Here is a 22,449-nt window from a genome sequence, read left to right as displayed (position 1 = left end):
TGACTCCCAAAGCCCTATACAGTTTGCATGGTTCAGGTACTGGTCTCTGCACCTGCAATATAGTTTCAAAGGGGATTCATGGATAGAAGTATCTTTAATCTGGAAATCTTTGTCTGCTAGTGGGAGATGGTCTAGATCTCTGTGAAGAGTAAAAATGGGCATGACATTCAATGCAATTGGGGTAGCCATCCTTGGTTCTTGTAGATTCAAGGATGGGGGTGAAGGGTTTTCAGCGAATTTTAGGAAAAACTGGTCTAATTTAGGTATTTTGGAGTCACTAGGCAATTTTCTTGTTAAATTACTTAGGAATTGGAAGCAATTTAGTCCAGGTTGTGGAACAAAATAGGGTTTTTCAGTGAATTGGGATAAATACCTGGTTTCGGCTTTTGGACTGAGTAATGGTGATTGTGCACTGTTTGCAAAAGCGCATAGGTTTGCAAGGTGGTCTAGAGTTCAGTAACTTTGGTAAATTGGCAGTTGGACGTAGGTTGATGGTTGCAATACTCTGGTGCTTGCATGTTCAGAGTGCTCTTTTTCACAATAACAAAAAAAACAATGCATTTTTTAGTTTTATTCATAAAGTCAATGATTTTGGCGGGTACACTGGGAAAAGGAAACTTGGTGTTAAGTGGGAAATGTGATAGTTTGTCGTTTAGCGAGAGGCGGTAAGTAGGATCATATCGCACCGCTTTTGGGATAAAGTGGTTTTGGGGGAGGCCTCCTGATGCCATTCATCGAGTGCCACGTAGTGGCAGGGTGAATAGTGAAACCACCCATATTGGGCAGGTAAAGGTCGGCCTTCGGAGATCGTCCGATATGAGTGTCAACCATTGGATCTGAAGGGGTCAGATTGCACGGTGATCAAGGGCGATGATTTGATGTGAGGTTTAATGGAGGGGCTCGACAGGGTTTTAATGAGCAGAAGGATTAATTAACTGCGGATTAGGGAGTTTTAATGATGTCGGGAGGGATTTCATTGGTAGGGATAGATTATTAATTTATTTCTTTATTCAGTGGTGGGTCATGATTATTAATTAGTCACTGATCGACTTAATTAATCCCATTAATTAGTTTATTAATAAGTTTATGTTTCAAACTTCAGGGCAAGATATTAACATAGGGGTTTTTAATAAAATATACAGGAAATGGGTGTTTTTGGGATTTAATACATATAATTAAAACTAGGAGTTAATATGAATGAAAGCAGAAAAATGGATTTGCACCAAGTATAATATGTTTTTGTAATTCATTCCATTTATAACTTAGGCCAAATGTGCATTTGTGGGTTTTTATGAAGAAAGGCTTTTGCTTGGGGGTGATTACTTTCCCTAGGCAAATGGTGCTTTTACCTTAGGAAAAGGGATTTTTTAGGGGAAATGAGTGAATTATGGAGGGGGTGAATGTTTATAAGGAGCTTTTAGTACTTAGACCCTATAAGTTGTTGGGCCGAGGGTCCAATCCCTCTAGAAGTTAGAGAAATGCTCTGAGCCCCTTTAACTTAAGGTTTTAGGTACTTTTGACTTTGCTTATGAGAAATTAGTAAAATTAAAGGTAAAATAAATGGGGAAATTAATTACTTGACTTTGTGTAAATGTCAATTAGCATCCATACTTTAGCAACTTGTTGATGAAAGTAAATGATATGATATTAACTAATCATTCATCACAATTCTGCAACCATTCAACTACTTACCCATCTACTCATCCTACCATTTTTTTTACCCTTTATTAGGGTGCACTTAAGTTGGCAAACCCTTATCAAAACATTTTTTTTTTTTTTACAAATAGAAGACTATCTAAGTATATCCTTATTACATCCAAGGGCTCAGATTAAACTATTGAGCTCCTTTTATTTACTCTACCTATCTACTTATTTGCCAAGTTTACATAGTTTGGTCAGATCTTATTCTCTATCTCTAAACATGAAATTCAAAATATGGAATAACTAACATTAAATTGTTTGGTTACCATGGATTGTGGCATGCATAACAAGTTGCACACAATCATTATTATGCATCAAAAGTAAATTGTAGTGGCATTTTGACTTGCACACTTTTATGGTCTTTTCTTTCTTGGGGTTCATTTTTTCATTTTTTTTTATTTTTTTTTACCTTTTTACTCTTTTTGTCCTTTAATTTTTCTTTTAGGACATACCCTCTTTATATTTTTTTATTTTTTTGATTTTTTGAATATGGAAAACATTTGTAGAAAGCAAAGGTATGTACATATTACAATTTTAACCTCAAATATTCAAAAATTATGACACTTATTGGTATAGGAACATAACAAGCCGCATGTGTGAATTTCACTGTAGAAATTGACCACAAGCTCGAGTTGACCGCAGGACCGAATTTGACCGTAGATTGTAGTTTGACCAACACTAACTTTTCACTGTATTGCCTAATTTGACCAGCATTGATTTGTTGGAGATTGACTAGGGTTGACTATTATTTTGACTTGGATATTGGCACAAATTTCTAGACAAATTGTTGATTTGTAAACCTTGTTGAAGAATAATTTCTCCTAAAAAAAGTTGTGGGGTTTTCTCCCAAGGTTGGTTTTCCTATGGTAAAAATATTGTCTCTCTTTTGCATGGTTATCTTTCTATGATCTTTATTGTTTTCATTGCATTTACTATCGATATTTTCTGAAGTGTAATTTCTTAATGATGTTAGTGGCATAGAATATTGTGTGAAAATCATTATGAAGTAATTATTCGGCGGAAAATTGTATTCTACTGTGCATTTTGTAGAAAATTCAACTTGGAACTAGAGATTTGTTGAAAGAGCATCCATTGAAGTCATCCTAAGAGACAAGTTTTCATTTGCTTGGTTTTGAGATCTCTTGTCAAAATGGCACCAAATCTTAGAGTTGAAGACAGGTTAGATGGTGCCATAAACTTCAGATCTTGGAAGACCAAGATTCTCCTTATCTTCGAAGAGAATGAGCTTCAAGATCATGTGGAGAAAGTCATTCTAGAGCCAAAGGGAGTTGAGGAGAAAGCCAAGTATAAGAAGAATGAAGCCAATGTGAAGAGAATCTTGGTAGATTCCATAAAAGACCATTTGATTTCTCATGTTGTTGCATTGAACACTGCCAAGGAAGTATATGATGCTCTGGTAGGATTTAAGAGTGGTACCACTAATAGGAAGTTGGCCTTGGGAAATTGTCTATGTAATGTAATGATGACTAGATTAGATTTTGTTGTCTCATATCATCAGAAATGAGCTTGTAGCCATTAGAGATACCATTGATGATATAGAGCTTGTTACAAGCGACTCCTAATGGATTTCCCTTCTCATGGGAGCCATTTATTCAGGAAATTTGTGCATGAGAAAAAATGTCCAAGTTTAATAAGCTATGGATTGATTGTGTCGAAGAGAAGACTAGATTGTTGTCTAGCAATAGCTTGAAGAATCTGCAAGATGAAGAAACTCAATCTCTTGTAGCTCACATAAGGAAAGGAAAAGGAAGAAGTAACTTTGGAAAGTTTGATAAGAATAATACAAGTGAAGACCCATTCTTGTTCCAAAAGAATAAGGATATGTCAAAGGTCAAGTGCTTCATTTGTCATGATTTTGGACATTATGTCTCCCGATGTCTTGACAAGAAAAGGAAGGGAAAGTAGCATGCATCAACAACCAATGTTGATGAGAATGATGATGAGCATCCACCACAGAAGAAGTCAAAGGGATTTTCCCTTAGGAAACTATTAACAATAATGTTGATGTTTGGTTTGTGGACAAGGCATATGACAAGTTTATGAGTCTCTCTTACTGATTTGTCAGAGAGGAAGTTGGAAATTCCCTACAATCCTCAAATCAAGAGATAAGTACTTTATATATTTTTCTCCCTTGGTTATTATTATTACTTTTATTTTTTAGTCAACCTCTTGTCCTTGTATTTTTCTCAGTTATGTTTTTTTCCTTTCTTTTCGATGGCCTCCTAAATGGGTAAAGGAAGAAAATTTCCATTACGGACATTGCCAAGGCAATGATTCAAGCATTAAATGGTAGAATGCAAGGAAATTTTGTGGCAAGAGGGTTCTCCCAAAAAGAGGGTGTGGACTATGAGAATATTTTAGCTCCAATCGCCAGATGGTCAGGTTATTGTATGGCCTAAGAGCTCGAGCATAGACTCAGAGAAAAGTGATTGATGTTCTAAAGAGAGGATTGTACAAATTGTTAGGACATCAAGGATCGTTCCCGATGACTGAAAATGCTTTCAATTCCGAGGAAGTAGACAATAAGGAAGAATGGAAGGAGCAACCTTCCAAAAGGATGTCATGGATTCAAATTGTCAGACGATATATTAAAAAACTAGAGGCATCTAGGAATTGTATGCCTTCTATGAGGGGACCATGTTAGACAACAAAGTTTGCTTCAATGACAGAGGAAGCAGTAGTGGCTGAAGGACTTTCTTAACTAAATCGGCATCTTCTCCCTTTGTAACTAAATCGGCCTAAAAAAAAAAAAAAATTTTTTAATAACAAGTTGGCCTAGGAGCGTGAAGGGACGTGTCACTTGGATTATTTCATCCTATTCGACTAGTATAAATAGATTATGTGACCTCATTTTCTACACCAAACAAGAACAATATTTCTCTCTCTTCATCTTCTTTTCTCTCTCTTGGAGATTGCACATGGGATAAGAGGACAATTTTGACCAGCGACTTGAGGGTGCATATGTAAGGTTGAGCACTACAAGTTGACTAAATCTATATGTTGTTTGATTGAGCTTTGACCAATCAATTTCACTGATTTTTGAAGGCCACATGCGGGTTTGACTACAAGCTAACCACAAGCGCACGTTCGAATTTTATCACAGAAACTGACCATAGGGCCGAATTTGACTACAGACTGTAATTTGACCAATGTTGACTTTTGATTTTTTGGTTTGTTTGACCAACATTGACTCACTAAAGATTAATCAAGTTTGGTTGGTATTTTAACTTTGATATCAGCACTTATTTCTACACAAATTGTTGATTTATAAACCTTGTTGAAGAATAACTTCTCCTAAAGAAAAGTTGTTGGGAATTTTCCCTCAAAGTTGGGTTTCCCAAAGTAAAAATATTGTCTCTCTTGTGCATGGTTATTTTTCTATGATCTTTACTATTTCCATTGCGTTTATTTTTTGAAATGTAATTGCTCAATGATATCAATGACATAGAATATTGTGTGAAATCATTAGGATGTAATTATATGACAGAAAATTACACTCTATTGTGCTTCTTGTAGAAAATTCAAGAAAAGGTTGGGTAGTTTTTCTAGTTAAGGGTTTCCAAGGTAAAATCCCTATGTGCTATGTAATTTTTTTTTCTTTTTCTTAAGTTATCTCATGATCTTTTAAGGTTTATGTTAATTGAATTTTTAATATGTTTTATGTGTCTAGGCCATCTTGTATTTGGACTTTTCATGTTTGAAGTGTGAATCAAGTGCCTTAAACCCAACATTTAGTATCATAGCTCATTTCGATTGTAGGGGGATGTCCCTAGTATCAAAGGTTGAAGACATTGAACCTCAATATGTTCAAGAACATCATTCTTGATTAAATCAAAGATGATCCTATTCAAGTGGAGTCTTAAGACAAAACTTCAGTTAAAGAAGGATGGCTAGCTATACAAGAAATGAGATTGAGAAGTTTAATGGTTAGAATTTTGAGCTTTGGAAACTTAAAATGGATTATCTCATAGATCAAGAATAATGGATCATTAAGCATCCTGAAACACCTCTAGCTAGCATGTCAATAAATAAAGCATTGGGAGAAACTCAAAAGAACAACGAATAAGATTTAATTTTTTCTTGTAAATTCAATGTTATTAAATGCCTCGAGGGAAGACGCTACTAAAAAATTGTGGGATAAGTTGTGTAACTAATACCAATTTAAGTTTTTGGTTAATAAGTTACTTCTTTAAAAGAAAATCTACCTTTCGAGAATAAAAGAGGGTGATTCACTAAAAGATTACTTGCATGCATTCAATACTATGATCAATTAGCTATTGAGTGTAGATATATTTATTACAAAAAAAAAAAAAAAAATGTAGCAATCTATTACATTCTTTGCTTAACTCATAGGTTAGTGTATTTGTGGCTATTAGTAGCAATAAAACCACACTAATTCTTAATGATGTGGTGCCATCTCTCCTAACAAAAGAGATGAGGACAAGGAACATGGAAAGATTAACCAAATGTGTGTTGTTGATGAGAGGTCGACTGGTAGACAAAGGAAAATGAAAATTCTCCATAGGGAGATCTAGGTCAAAAGGAATATCTAAGTATGCATCTAAGTTGACAAGAAGATCAGTAAAGTAGGGCATTCCAAAAGAGGTTGTAAGTTGAATATTGTTGAACAAAACAAGTGATTTGATGAGTAGTTGAATAAAGGGAGAACTTCTTCAAATGAAGGATATATGTTTTTTCTATTCAACAAGTACACAACTATATCATGAAGCATGGTTGATCGAATTGGTAGCATCCTATCATATGACACCCCATAGGGAGAGGGTTATGTCAATATGAAGAATATGATGGAGGGGATGTCTACCTAGGGGATGACTCAACAATTAGGATATTCAATTGAAGTCATGTCCAACTGGTGTTGAAGGGTGGTTGGGGTAGAACATTTTCGTGGGTAATACATATTCCACATTTCATATTCCAATTTTTTATGGGTAATACATATTAGAGCAGAACATTAAGTGGATTCTTTGATTTTTTTTTAATTTTTCACCTAGGTTCTCTCATATATTTATTCAACGAGGTTTGATCAAAATTGTCATTAGTGTCTTGATAATGAGCCACCACTTTCTAGCTCAAAACATTTTGATAATGAGCCACACTTGCTAGCTCAAAACGTTTTTCTGACTCAAAAACACAATGTGATGGATCTGGAAGACTCATATCAAAATTGCTCACATCATAGAAGCCTAAACTCATAAATTTAGTACATGCCATTAGCGATATCAAAAGGCAAAGCATGGTCATAACATTCCAACCCTAAAACTAGTCCCCAGAAAGAATGATTGACACTTGAAGCATAATAATGACAAGCTACCACCATTTCTTGCTACAGTGTCTCCGAATACTTGTGCCAATGGGTGGTTTAATGGTTATTTCACACTAGTGCTAATCGATATAGCCCCCCCTTCCCAATCTTCAATTTTTAACTTTCAATTAATCCATGTATAATGTATGGGTTAGTGGATATTTAAGATAACCCCGATTTTCTCTGTCATTGGTGCCCTATCTACTTCCATGTTTTTCATAAAATGCTTAGAACTTAATAAAATGTCAACTAAACAACTCACATTAAATTCCTTCTATTTATAATAGTGTGCTCTGACCATTAGATTTCCTTGCAATGTCCATTGGTAAAAAAATGTTAATTATATCCCCCAATTAACAAATATATCGTTTTTTTTAACACACGCTAGAACCTGCCACTTAGTTTAAATTTAGCTAAATTAAAATAAAAAACAATAATAAAAAAACTAAAATTACATATATCCATTTTAGAACAAAAAAAAATTACATTTGGCAAAAAATGTAATAACCTAGATTTGCCAACAATGAAAATAAATATAATAATTTAATACTACTCTATATATATATAAAACACAGACAAATAATTCTAAAAAATAACTGAAAAACAAACCGATGATAATGCTGAACCGTAAAAGGAAAAATGTAAGGATGCTTTAATCGTGTCACTGAACAAACAATTGAATTCCACACGGATCAACCAAATTTATTACTACACTCCAATGAAAATGTTGGAAACAATTAGTATACAACAACCTGAAAAGGGAAAGGCCCAATGCCTCTTGTACATTAGAAAGCCCAGTACATATCCTACAATGAAATATTGGCCATGTATGGAATTGCCTGTGGTATTTTGAAGTCCAAAATAAATGCTCTTAAAAAACCATATTAAAATGAGAAACATGTTCTGGTCCCATGCGAGTTTGATCCCTCTAACTCAACGCTAAAACACTACTGTCAATGATGACAGCAGAAAACTTAATGGTCAAACTCTCAAGAATAGGATCATTTTTGCTGATTCTTGTTGAAGACGAGTCAATCAAGAAATTAAGAGAATATATCCTTGTTTTTCTGCAAGGAACACTTTAAACCAAGTACAGGACACTTTAGTATTCGAACCTGTCCTTGGAAAATTTATCTTGATGAAAATTTCACAATAGAATAATACCGTATCCACAGAGTTCTGCTCAGTCCATTCAAAATACCAAAATTCAGCTGAAAACGTTAGCCATCCCAGGTAAATTATATAGGCCTTCAATTATGATTAACTGTTGCAGCAGAGAGATTCTTGAATACTTCAACATGCACATGCTCAATTTGCTTGTCAATGTTGAACAATAACATCTGTTATGGCAATGGACCTTTAGGATTATGGGTTTCAATATCAACATGTTGAATTCCTGGAACGATTCTCTGGATTTCCTTTTCCAACCTGTCAACCTCGAAGCCAAGGGCTGAAACCACCTCTTCACCTGCAAAAGACAACACAACAGATGACAACAAAATTTATATCACAGAGCTCCAGTCAAAATACTTCTTAAATAACGATGTAATTAAAGCACTTTGCATACGAAAAATAATATCTTTCCACTCCATCAGTAATTTGCATAATCCATACCATAATTTGCCATGACCCTATCAAGTGCAGCGCCATCTTTTTCCTTCACAGCCTCACGAAACTGCTCCAATTTTCATGACTACAACACCATTAATACTTTTCTAAAATCCATAAGCATTATAGGTTTCACACCTGTAATAACAGGATATGCCTTATACTGTCTTCTAAGTCAAGTTGGACATGGTCAATTATAGATGTGCCTTTAGGATACATAAAATATATACTAAACTGCTGGACAAAGTCAGGCTTTTTTATTCATCACCTCTTTAGCCCATAAATCTCGGCCTGTGCGTTCGAGGTAATTTTGTACAATTGTGACTCCATTGAACTCTGTCACAGAGAGACAGCAAAGCTTAGCCAACTATTTGCGTCAGAAACAAACAAATCAGCGATAATATTAAAAGCATTGTCATTCCTTGGGATTATTTGCATGTGTAAATATAAGACATATTTTACAAAAGAAAAAATATTCAGATGTCTATTTTATATCCACATGTTATAGATGAAACCAATGAGAGAAAGGGAAAAGGGCGACACATAGTCTCACAGGCCTACAATCTTACAGTTAATAACACTGATGAAGGAAGAATGCCTGGAAGAGGACTGGGTATTTAGGGCAATGGAACAAAGATAGTTGCCTTTATGTGGTTACTTGTTCAAAATAGCTTTCTGACATGAGATTATTTGAGGAAAAGGGAATATCATGATTAATAGTCCACCTTGAGCCTGCTTGGGAGCAGGAGCGGGAAGTGGGAGTGGGGAGCAACATTTTCAAAAGCCCCTGGCTCAAGAGCATATATATGTTTTGACACATATATGTCAACAAAAGCATGTAGAATGATGAATTAAATATAAAAAGCATAAAAACATGGATTAAACCATATAACATCAATCATTTAGAAGTTATAATTTTCATCAACCACATGTCCACAAGTTACAAGTTCTCAATTATATAGCATGTAAGGCTGCACATAACCAAAATAGCATCGAGTGCAATCCATCTCTGAACAGAAAATATATCAACAAATAGGCTCTAGATGGCCTATAGCACCCAAAAAATCATGCTACAACAAATACCTACATATCATCAAAATCATTGTCTATCTTGGGATCTTAGTCATTAATATCACCCTCTAAGCATTAACATAAGATAGAAAAAACATAGATTTTGCTTGAGTGATGGGTACATTTTAGTAGGGTCATGATAGAGGAGTTCGACAACCAATGTCACTAACATCAAGGTACATAGAGGGCTTGGTGCTCTTGATTAAATACGAATTCCATACTATAGTACATGACAAAATCCAATGGAAACATTGCAATCCTCCCAATCCTGAAAAACTGATAAATCTGTTGGATATTGAGTGAGATCTAAAATTCTACTTTCTCTATATGAAATCCAATGAGGTTGAAACCATTCTCAAACATCCCAAGTCATTTCATGGTAATGTCAAAAATTTAAGCAAAAGGATGAAAATGAATGTCAAAAATTTAAGTAAAAGAATGAAAATGAAAGATAAAGAATTTCATTTTTACCATGAATTGCATATCAATACAAAGGCCATATGCTTGAATATTATGCTGCCCTACTCAAAAACTCTTGTTTCTTTGAAACAAAATTGTTTTTGTAACATCTTTGTCAAAAAAAATGCGAAAAAGCCAGGGAGCGATTTTTTTTTGTGGGAGCGCACTTTGGGAGCGGAATCCAGGGGGTGGTGCTCCCACGCGGCCCTGGTCCATCTCAATGTGCATTTGTCATGAAAACAAGGAATTATATGGTATATCCTGCTACTTTGTCTAGCTTTGAGTTTTCTGTCGGTAGATGGTGGCACAATTGATGAGGAGGCAGAGAAGTAATACTAATAGCATTCCAGACCTTACTGTTAATTGACAGACAGGAGTATATAAATCTCAGATTTACTAAAAAAAACCACGGAAACAGAAATAATGAGAAATATTGAGGAAATGATTGCAGCTAAGCAATGGAAGGAAGAAGATTTGCAGATAAAACTTCAGATGAAGAAATTAAGCTCAAAGATTGGAGAATGGACATCAGAAGGTTAAAAGCCAGGAAACCATCAATAGTTAATTACTTTGAATCCCAATAAATCTTGACCCCTTCAATTCACCCTCTTCTGAAGATTTGATTTTATGGTACTTCCAAAAGGAAGCTAGAAATGGGAGGTCCTATACAAAATAGTAGGGGTGGCCCTATGTAGAATTAAATAGTTAATTACTTTGAATCCCAATAAATCTTGACCCCTTCAATTCACCCTCTTCTGAAGATTTGATTTTATGGTACTTCCAAAGGGAAGCTAGAAATGGGAGGTCCTATACAAAATAGTAGGGGTGGCCCTATGTAGAATTCCTTCCGGGAATTACTTGAGAAAACCCACGGAATTTTCTGAGTTTATTCATTTTCATTCACTGTAGCGTTTTGACAAACAGTTGGTGCAGAGTCTGCTGTAGGTGTTTTTTTCTGTCTGGGCTCATATGAATAAGCAGCACCAACATAAATACTTACGAAATTGTCTTAGAATGACACCACAACAATTGTATCATCTACAACAAAGATAAACATAACTGACATAACAATGGCAGCCACTAATATCATCATTCTTCACTGTATTATAACACCAGACATTGTACAGTAGCTTTAAAAGGGCTCACAACCATTTGCAATGGTTAATGACAAGGCAAAAACATAAGGAACAGATGAACCTGGGTTACACACTGCCCAAGAAGCCTTTATTCACAGATAACTTCAGGAAGGAATAGACAGTGAATTGAGCCAGTTACAGGAATACTATAATCTTCTTCACAGGCACATACTCAGCAGAAGATATCAGGGATACATCAGTCCACAAACTCAGTCACTAACAGCAGATAAAGTTTGGTCTTTTCCAACACACCACCTCGGCCTCTAACTGTGTAACTTGGCCAGCTCAATAAAGGGAAGGCTGACCCCACAGAGAGATATGATGCAGCAGGTAAAACGTCCAGACACAGGCACTAGAAACTCGTCCCTTCACCCAGCACTCAATTCAGCAATAAATGGGGATGAACTTGGTCCTTATTGCAACAAGGGAACGACAGAACATGTCCCAGCAAATAAGAAATGCATCCAGCACAAGAGGATGGGAACTCGACCCTCACACAGGAGTAGAAACTCAGCTCTTTTCCACCGAACTTCAATCCATTAATTGTTATGTTCAGCCAGCGATCTGAAATAACAGGAACTTGTCCCTCATGGCAGAGACTTCGACCTCCTTCAACAAAATGAATCTTCACCTCCCTTAGCAAGGAAAACGACCTCTTCCTTTATGGCAATCCTTGGCTCCTCTAGGAATGATTTATCATCTTGTAAGAAAATGGTAAACTCCACATTAGAAAATAAACTCAATTGATGGCACCTTTACCTTAATGTCTTCTTCAAATCCTCTTCTCCTTTGAAGCCCAATGATGAAATCTGAGTGATTCCACTCTCTAAACCAACTAAGGTGTATAGTTTCAACACTGAAGTTCACTATGGCAGCAAGGGTTTCTCAAATCCTAAGCTTCTCTCCAAAAACTCTCCAAGAGCTTTATTTTTCCAAATGCAAGTGATAAAATGACAGACTCCTCACTTTTCCCTTTTTATAACATAGTGGCCACTTTTGTATTCATTTTACCTTTTTCCCTTTTCATTTCTTATTTAATAAACTGATGTTTATTAATGAATTAAAGCCACTTTTAACCCCGGAAAATGCTTAATTCGCCTCCATGGTCACACTAGCCACCCAAAGCACCCTTTTTATTATCATTCCCTGTCAATCTTTCCAGCCACCCCCCCCCCCAATTCCGACAAGCTATTACATGAACTTAAATGTAATTAATTAAAATATGCTCGTTAATAACTTTGTTTTATAGAAATTGTCAGAATGCAGTGTAACCAAGAGTGAATCGTGCATAACCAATCCAAATGATTAAATATGGTAAGTGATCCCAGTCAGAGCCATAAAACTCCTCTAAAACCCTCCAGACCCACCAATGGAGTAATCTCACTCCTATGACCACGCTGACATAAGCTCTGGAAATCCCTCCTAACAAAATCACAAGGTAATCCAAAATTTGGGGACATTACAATCTCCCCTCCCAAAAATTGCTTGTCCTCAAGCAATGTCATCGCATGATGTCGCTCCACAAGTTGATCCAAAGTAATACCAAGATCCCAAACCATCATGATCATCATGAAGCATTCCTCACTCCACGCACTCTCCAACAAGGCATAGATACCAAAGGCCCTTTGCATACTTCCAATAAATAGAGCATATTGAAAAAGCAAAATCTTGGCCATCTCCTCAAGAAGTTGCTTTATCAAAAAACCAATCTCATGTACCTCAAGAGTGAACTCCTGAAAGTACAATCCAACTTCTACTAAAAAGGGTCCTTGCCCACATGAACTAACCACTGCCACCTTTCATACCATCAACGAATCACTGAGAAATCAAACACCCTATGCCAAACTAAAGTCCAATGGAAGATCTGAGTGATGTTCCCCTATAAAGACCAGCTCATCCATAATGGTAATTGAGTTGATGAGACCTATATAATGTCAGGGCCCCATGCTAATCTCAAAAGGAAAATGCCATGCTGCCGCTACGCCACTTTAATCATAACTGACTGCTGTAGCGAAGTACTGCTAACTGTTGGCGCCCATCTGTGCCGCATCTCTAATCTCTCTATGCAACCAATAGATGGAAACCATGTATGATGAATCAATTCGGTGCATATTAAACTAACCTACTCCCGCCAGATCACATAGCGAACTTTGTTATCCCATCTCCTAGTGATGTACCCAATTACTGCTTGGAGCCCATACACCCTCTTGTAAAAGAGGTCTACCATCCACTATGCCCCATGCTCGTACAATGCCTCAAAAATGTCTTGTCGAAGGTGTGTCATACAACTCTCTCCTGATCATCTTCCTAAGTGTGTACTCAAGGGCGGAACATATACTGCCTTTGCAGTAGGTCACGCCATCCCTAATCCTTCCTGTATCTGTCAATTCGCACTCTGACCATACGCCTTAACTGGGAAGTCATTCTCCTATCCACGATGCATTGTGTCTCCCCCAACTGTCTCAGGTGACCTTTTGTCTTGTTATATGTGATGAGAGCATCAACGACCAACAACAAAAGCCTCTGCAACAGTATGCAGGACTGGAAAGTGATATATGTGTGGGTCAATCCCAAGGGCATGATTAAGAACCCATACAAATACCCAAGGACACTCTTGCGAGTATCCTGCTCTACAACCCTAATCAAGTGATGTTTCAATCGAAGATCAATCTTTGAGAAATGCAACGCTCCCTGATGCTCATCCGTCCACTCATCGATCCTAGGTAAACCAAACCCACTGGTATGTTTGATGCCCCAATCATCAGTCTCCTTAGAAGCAAAGCTCCAAGATCCCATTGTGCAACACCATTCACCACTGCATACAACCATGCATCATTGTGCTCCTTTGCATACCAATGCACACCACAACATATCTCTATACACCACTAGATACCACCACTTGTTGATATGCCACCCTATATCGTCGGGTATCCCACATGTGCTAATGCATCTGTCACTTTGCTAGTGAACCAACCATGACGTGAGTCATATCTCCTCATCTATCTTGGTAGACCTGAGTGGCATAACTCGTCACATGCCAATGGGGATGTCATTGTTGTGTCGATCCTCAGTGGCTCCTGTGCCCAATACATCAATGGAAGTGCATCAACTCCATACAATGCCCTGCCTGGTGGCATATCAATGCCCTCCCATCTGAATAACTCCTGCCTCCAACCCTGCACACAGACAATGTGCCAAGATGTCTCTTGAAGTCTGCTCATAAACCGACTGGCCACTACTGCTGACTAGAACTCCCCTAAAGAATGTGTGCGCTCAGTCACTAGGTCAACCATCCCACCAACACCATAGTCATCATACATCTCTGCCATCTGGTATATAATGCAAAGCCCCACCTGGATCCAAAGTATTCAAAACCGTCCAGTTTGAACCGGAAACGAGTCAAACCAGTCGGTTCATTAGCAAACTCCTCCAAACTGGTAGAAAAACCCAGTTAGACTGCCCTCCTCAATGGTTTTTTGGTCAAACCGGGCATAAACCAACCGGTTTATGATGGAACCGGCTGGTTTTCCCATAAAACTGTTGGTTCCGTCATACACTGTTCGATTCACTGCCAGGCTAGCCGCGGACCTGACAAAAAGTGGTTTTGTGAGTATTGAAGCAGTTTTGAGGGAAACTTGGCCCTGTTTCCCTCCAAAAACAACCCCTCCAAGAAAAGCATGTCTCCCCTCTCATTTTCATCCTTTTACTTTAAGAATTTAACATTACCATTGATTGCTAGCATTGTTAGGGTTGAGATGTCCTTTTACTTAAATTTTTAACATTACCATGAAATGACTTAGGATGTTTGAGAGTGATTTCGACCTCATTGGATGTCATATGGAGAAACTAGAATTTTTTATTTCGCTCAAAATTCGGCACACTCAATGGTTTTCAAGATTTCATGGTTTGGTGTTTTGCAATGTTTCCATTTGATTCTATCACGCGTGGGGGTATTAGATTGGCATTTGATCAAGAGCATGAAGCCCTTTAAGAACCTTGATGTTGGTGGCATTGACTGTTGAAGTTTGTTGATGTTGGTTGGATTGATTGTTGAACTCCTCTACCATGGCCTTAACAAAAATGTACCTTTCACTCAAAGGAAAATAAGTGGTTGGCATGCGAAGCTTTTTCTACCACATTATAAGGTTGAGGACTCAAACCAAAATCATTGGTTAGGCATGTTAAACTTTTTCAATTTCTATCATATTGTAAGGTTGAGTAATCCGAGTTTGAAGACTTTGAGCTAGAAGATGTTTATGTATCTCTTGTTGACAATCCCATTTCTAGTAGCATTGAATCAATGATGAGTTTCATGAGTGATCATGTCGATCAGTGATTTGTAGTTTTGATGTCGAGTTTTGCTACTACTACCATTGCTACTGAGTTTGTAGAGGAGTTTTAGGAGTCCTCAAACTCTGAGCTAGATTATTTATGTAGCTCATGTTGATGATCCCATCTCTACTAGCAGTGATGAGTTTGAACATGATGAGTAGTGATCATGTTGATCACTGATATATAGACTTGTAGTAGGCCAGTGGCCCCATAGCTTGTAGCGCTGTTTTTGGACCCTAGAGGCCATTTTGAGCCTCATTCATTATGTACTTTGTTGTTGATATGTATTGCACTCGGTGCCATTTTGATACATTCACCTTTACATGGTATATAGATGAGAAAACTTTGCATATTTTGTCTCTATTAGTTTGGAATCATGGTTTGAAATCTTAAAAGTAGTTTTTTTCATTAAAAATTAAATATTTCATGTATTTTTTTAAAGACTAATTCATTGAGATCTAACCAGTCTTGGTTTGACCGATTCTGGTTTGAAACCTAGTTTGATAGGCAGGCAGGTCTAGTCACTAGTTCTAGTTTTGAATACTATGTTTGGATCCCAATGCCAACCCAAGCTTCTAGTATCCACTCCACTTGTGTCAACTAAACTTGTATCCTAAATGGATGTATCCTCGTCTAAAATATTCCTATCTCCACATCTCATGGGTGCATATTCAAGAACCTCCGGGACATACCTCTCTACAAGTGTCAATTCATTTGGGTGCTCCTCGTGCTCAATTATGACAGGAAGCTCCTCTATCAAATCATGAGTTCCCCTAACATCCTCTTGTGTGACGGTTGCCATAGTCAACTGATTCTCTGTTATGGAGGATGTAGAGCACACATAACTCAACTCCATACAAAGTTCCTCAACCAACATACTCTTGAAGGGACATTTGAGTGCTTTTTCAAGGATTCTTGGGAAATCTCAAGCTCATGAGTAAACTTGTCAACTTCCTCCTCTTTCCCTACTAGCACATCATGATATATCTCAACAAGCATCAGTAGGAGATTTTTTCTGAAAGGTGTAGGTAGTTGGATTTCATCTCTACCAATGCTTTTCTGAGAGTCTAAAAATATGCAAGTGAAAGCTCTCCTTCCAAACTGTCATATGTATCACTGCACTTCTCCAACAATAATCTGCCACCAATGCATGTGTATCATCAAAATGCCTCGTGGATGCAACAATCATATCTTCAACTACCTTCAATTGCCTTGCCAAATTATGGGACTTGTTGTAGCTCCTAGAGACAACCCCCGGGTTGAGGAGAGGTCAGTGCCTAGGACATCTTAGTCTCTCTTGAAGATGACTCATTGTTGCTCAAAAGATGAATGGAGAAATGATTTTAAATCTGGTTCAATTACCTTTCACAAAGATAGATCCAAACATACACATAGACAATATATATCATCCCAAGAATAAATGTCCAAGTATGGTGGCCTAAACATAGTAAATGCAACCCAATTTGTTGTTGTAGTAAAGATGGGAAGTGAGAAAGTAAGGGAGGAATTCAGCACCAAGGACTGGATAGACCCAAAATCCTAAGTAATAAATCCTAGCATAATTATGGAAGAGTAAGGAAATGAAATGCAAAAATTATGGAGCGCATTTTAAGGTTTCTAACTCAATACTTCATGGGTACATTCTACTATAGTATAACATAGTAAATATGCAATCTCACAAGTATTGTCTCCTACAATATAACAAAAGTAAATTAATGCTCTGTGAATGAATCCAGCAGCTACAACTTACACAATTCTGAGGAAGAGAAACACATATGAAATGATATACAGAGGAAGAACACATACTACACATTACCATGTTTGGAATCACCAGATCTTCTTCATTAATCTTCAAAAATGGAGTCCATATCACAAGTTCAACACAGTGGAAATTTGTATAACAATTACCACCTCTTGAACAAGCAATTGAACCAAAACTTGGAACCTCTTTCTCTGCAAACAAAACTCGAAATCTTTGAACAGACAGAATTCGGACCCCTGAGAGCAGAATTTTTGGAACCCTTTTAATGAGTTTCCTACCTCTTTTTATAGGGAGAACCAACGCAAAACAACTTAAAAAATATCTTCAAATGTTACAGTTGTCTGAGCATGTGAATTTCCTAGTGATTACAAGACGGATCCGATTCTCTTCTTGAAAATGAAAAATTTACAAAATTTCAAAACATGAGAAACGTGAGGTGTCGTGATGGACACAGCAAAATATCTCCATGTTGATTCCTCTGATTTCCTTAGACAGACTCAGGATCTAATCTCTGGATCAGTGGTAGGTTGATGATCTAACCATTCTTCGATTACGATATTACCCCACGGTTTCCGGCCAATTCACCTGTCACTTTCTCCCTTTAACAGCTTGAAACTTCCCCTCTTGGAACTGGTCGTGATCAGGCATGGTGGAGTTGAACGTGCCTCGTGACCTAACTGCTGACCCATCCATCCCTTTATTTCCTCTGTGGTATGCTATCAGAGCCCAATACATCTCTTAACACTTCCATGGTGCAATTTCGGAGCTGAGGCGCATCATAACTTTAATTAAAATGTCGTTACGAAAATCCAAAGTTTCAATGCCTCAAGCCCTCTCATGCTTAGCTCCTTATTGTTCATATGCCATAAAACCACCACCTGTGACCATCGGCATAGCACTTGAAGGGGGGGGGGGAGGTTGTGGTATCGAAGCCTTCCTTTGTAACTCTTATAAAAAGGAACATTACAAAATCGTAACATTTCGATGCTCTTGAGCCCTTTGCTCTTAGCCCTCTTATCGCAATTCCACCATAGAACCGGGTGTCGTGACCAATGGCTTGGGAATTTGCATGCTTAAGCCTTCAAGCTCCTGTCAGGAGCCTATTCTCCCTTTGTATTTGTTCTTTGCCCTCGATTCTTTGAATGCTTGCGACCAAGTGCCTCTCCATGTCGGGGATCCTCTTATCGGAACTTCTTCGAATTGGAAATTAAAACAAAGTTACAATGCCTTCCTCATTCGATGGCCTCCATAGCCCTTGAGTGCTCAACCTTGGTCCACACCCTTGGTTCTTTGGGCCCTCGAAACCAAACTCCAATAACACATCGAAAACCCCTCTCATTAGGGTCTTTTAAAAAATGAAATTAGAACAGAGTTCTGATATCTCCTTCCTCTGATATTCCTTCTTAGCACTTAGGTGCTCTGCCCATCCTAATCCCTCGATTCTTTTGAGTTTTCATGACCTAGTTGTTGATTTGGGGTAGCATCGGATGTGCTCTAGCCATGAAAAATGGTGGAGAGGCTAAAGCACATGAGATCTCCAAGACCCAGAAATGGTTTGGGCAGACTCTAACTGATTTGAAAAATATTAAAATAATTAATATTTTTAATGAAGTTCCAAAGTCTAAACTTAGGAAAAATAAAATATTAATGGGTATTAATATAAAATTGGGTTTGAAGGGTCCAAAAGTCATGACCAAGCCAAATCTAATCTTAGTTGTTGATTAGAGATTTAATCTCGATCATTGATGGACCAACGAAAAAAGTAAAAGAGAAGGCTTGAGGGTCAGTTGGAGAACACACTAAGGGAGACCAGTCAATTCGATTTCTGGAGCGGGGTTCGCTAAGAAATTCGAACTTGTGGTCTAGAGAGCAGCAAAAGGCTGCAAGTACGGAACAGATAGTAGGGAACAACACCAAAAGACCAGCGCAGACGTTGGAGAGGCAAACACAAAACCTCTCAGGAAGACACAGAGGCAGCGACAGACTGCGCAATCACTGGAGGGCCTGCGTGGGTGACGCAAAGAGGCCCAGTGCTGATGCAGAGAGGCAAGGGTTGACACAGAGTGTCTGGGAGCTACGCAGAGGTTAGCCAGGCTGATGCAGAGACTAGGAGAAGTGCTTGAGAATTTTCTCTGTTGGGTAAGCCAGTTTGGCACCCTGTTGTACTAAAGAATAGCTGAATAATAAAATCCTCCCTTGCTGAACCGGTTTTCCCACATTGGGTTTTTTCAGGGACTGTTGTCCAAAATATCCGTGTCAATGTGTTGATTCTTGCGCATGTGTTTGTTTCTGTATTATGGTGTGATATCTACAGCAGAATTTATTTTAATGTTTACTGAAGGAATTTCATAAATAACTTATTGGAAAATAAATAGGTAAAGTAAATCAGTTGTTACAGTGATAGAATTTTCACATGGTATCAGAGCAAGTAATCAGAGACAAGAAGGGAAAATCAAGTATGGGTCGAGACCATGATGGAGAGGCATCTACGTCAGAAGACTCACACGGATTTTCAGAAAATTGCACAAGAGAAAGCGATTTCGATTTCTCTATGTTGGCTTCCAGGCTGGAAGAAGAAGTGGCTTGTATGACTAGTTCTGCATCATCAGAGGTATGGTATATAGACAGTGGAGCCTCTTGGCATATGACAGGAATCCGGGAATGTTTCTCAAATTATCAGGAGGAGAAGATGAACTTTCAGATCACCATGGGGAACAAGGCAAAGTGTACTCCAGTAAGGAGGGGTACCATAGTTTTTCAAACAGAATCGGGAGAGCAATTTCGTGCTACCAATGTGCTACATGTACCAGGATTGGGGATGAACTTACATTCCGTGTCGCAACTTCAAGGCAAAGGCTATTACGTCTTCTTCATCAATGAGAAAGTATATGTCAAACACCCGAGCTGGAAAAAAAAAGTGCAGATAGGGATGAAGTAACAAGTTGTATAGACTACAACTAGAATCACCAATGGCACTAATAGGCAGTCATGGAGACAAGGATTTGAATAAACTGTGGCACAGAAGAATGAGACATTTGCACCATGGGGCTCTGAGAATTCTTAGGAGCATTGTAACAGGAGCTCCAAATTTTAATACGGAACGAGATGATGTATGCAGAGGATGTGCTCTAGGAAAGTATGCCAAAGTAGCATTTCCTAGAAGTAAAAACAGGGCCAAGAGTGTACTAGAACTGATACACTTAGATATCTGCGGACCTATGTTCACTAAAGCTCTTAGTGGTGTTGAGTACTTCCTTACCTTCATTGATGACCACTCAAGGAAAACTTGGATTTATTTTCTGAAAACCAATGACGAGGTTTTATGTTGATTCAAAGAGTTCAAGGCTCTGGTGGAGAATTTGGCAGGGAAGAAAATAAAAGTTTTGCGCTCAAATAATGGTGGACAGTATGTCGATAAGGAATTCACTGATTTTTGTTTTAAGGAGGGCATCAAAAGAAAGTGGACAACTCCTTACAATCTGGAGCAAAATGGAGTAGCAGAAAGGAAGAATAGGACTATTGTAGAAGCAGCTAGGGCCATGATGTATGATCAAGGTATGCCAAAATTCCTGTGGGCAGAAGCATGCAGCACAATAGTCTATGCTCAAAATAGGACTCCTCATCGGGCATTGGGCAAGATTACTCCAGAGAAAGTTTTCACAGGGAATACACCTGAAGTCAGTCATTTCAGGATATTTGGGAGTTTAGCATATTGTCGCGTACCCGAGGAAAAGAGGAAAAAGCTGGATCAAACTATGGGAAAAAGATATCTAGTGGGATATAGCGAGAACGCTAAGGCATACAAAATCTATCTTCTAGGGAGCAGGAAGGTAGTGGTTCGATGAGATGTGAAGTTCATGGAGGGCAGGGCTTTCAGAAAATCTCGAGAAATGTCTTCCGAGGAGCAGTCAAAAGAGGAGCCGTTGGTTAAACCTCTTCAACCAACGGAAGTAAAGAATTCTTCCTCGGGTCAGGAAGATTCACAGGATGAGGAGTAGCTAACAGAAGCACCTGCTGGCAGAGGAAGAACTAGCAGGGACCTTCGTCAGATTCTGCAAGATGCAGAGGACTTCATCAATGCGCCAAGAAACAATAAGAGGGAGTGAAAACAACCAGATAGATATCAGGCATTAGTAGCTCAGGATGGGGAGCCTGCCAGTTTCCAAGAGGCAGCTCAACATCAAGTTTGGATGGCTGCGATGGTAGAGGAGTACAACTCCATAATGGTGAACGATGTCTGGGAGGTAATGCCAAGGCCTCAAGACAGATCAATGGTAGGTTCGAGATGGATCTACAAGATCAAATACGCTGCAGACAATAGTGTTGAGAAATATAAAGCTGGGTTTGTGGCTAAGGGGTATGCTCAGAAGGAAGGAATTGATTACGAAGAAGCCTTCGCCCCGATAGCCAGGTGTACATCTATTAGAACCGTGATATCTCTTGCAGCATAGATGGGGTGGGAGATTCATCATATGGATGTCAAAACGACATTTCTGAACAGGGTGATAGAAGAAGAGGTATACATTGAAGAACCAGAGGGCTTTGAGATACATGAGATGAAGTCTCATGTATGCAGGTTGAAGAAAGCCTTGTATGGGCTGAAACAAGCACCTAGAGCATGGTATGGTCGAATCGATGGCTACTTGCAGAAGATGGGATTTGTCAAGAGTGATGCAGATCCAAATCTCTACTATCTGGTCGTAGAGAATGAGCCGCTAATCGTAGTATTGTATGTGGGTGATCTCTTTCTAATAGGATCACCCAGGCTCATCGAAGACTGCAAGAAGAATCTAGCCATAGAATTCGATATGAAGAACTTGGGACAAACGCATTATTTCCTAGGGTTGGAAGTTTGGCAGCAAAAAAAGATCTTCCTTGGGAAAGGGAGATATGCTACAAAAATCCTGAAGAATTCAGGATGGAGGACCGTAGACCTATGGCTACTCCAATGATCACCAACTGGAACAAGATTGATGCATCAGAAGACAAGGATGTTGATCCCACCTTATACAGGCAGCTCATAGGGTCCCTGATGT

General features: G+C 38.2%; 1 protein-coding gene across 2 annotated transcripts in view; it reads right to left on the bottom strand.

The window, feature by feature from the left end:
• Window positions 1-7,721: 7,721 nt before the first annotated feature.
• LOC149241745 (Cation efflux family protein) overlaps window positions 7,722-22,449 on the bottom strand; it is a 291,670-nt gene continuing 276,942 nt past the window's right edge. The window contains exons 11-13 of one of the 2 annotated variants that reach the window (XM_089374049.1): window positions 8,922-8,989; window positions 8,660-8,720; window positions 7,722-8,513 (exon numbers count right to left, since the gene is read on the bottom strand). In XM_089374049.1, the coding sequence (XP_089230175.1) occupies window positions 8,389-8,513; window positions 8,660-8,720; window positions 8,922-8,989 (254 nt within the window). In that variant the 3' untranslated portion in view covers window positions 7,722-8,388. Of the gene's footprint in view, window positions 8,514-8,659; window positions 8,739-8,921; window positions 8,990-22,449 lie in introns of both variants that reach the window. The other variant, XR_016246595.1, reaches the window with a different exon arrangement.

This window comes from Pinus tabuliformis, chromosome 8, assembly GCF_031772625.1.
Source record: "Pinus tabuliformis cultivar Carrire ecotype Pingquan chromosome 8, CPIR1, whole genome shotgun sequence".
NCBI classification, from domain to species: domain Eukaryota; kingdom Viridiplantae; phylum Streptophyta; class Pinopsida; order Pinales; family Pinaceae; genus Pinus; species Pinus tabuliformis.
Note: the sequence above shows the minus strand (reverse complement) of the source record. Positions and strands in the feature narration are given on the sequence as shown.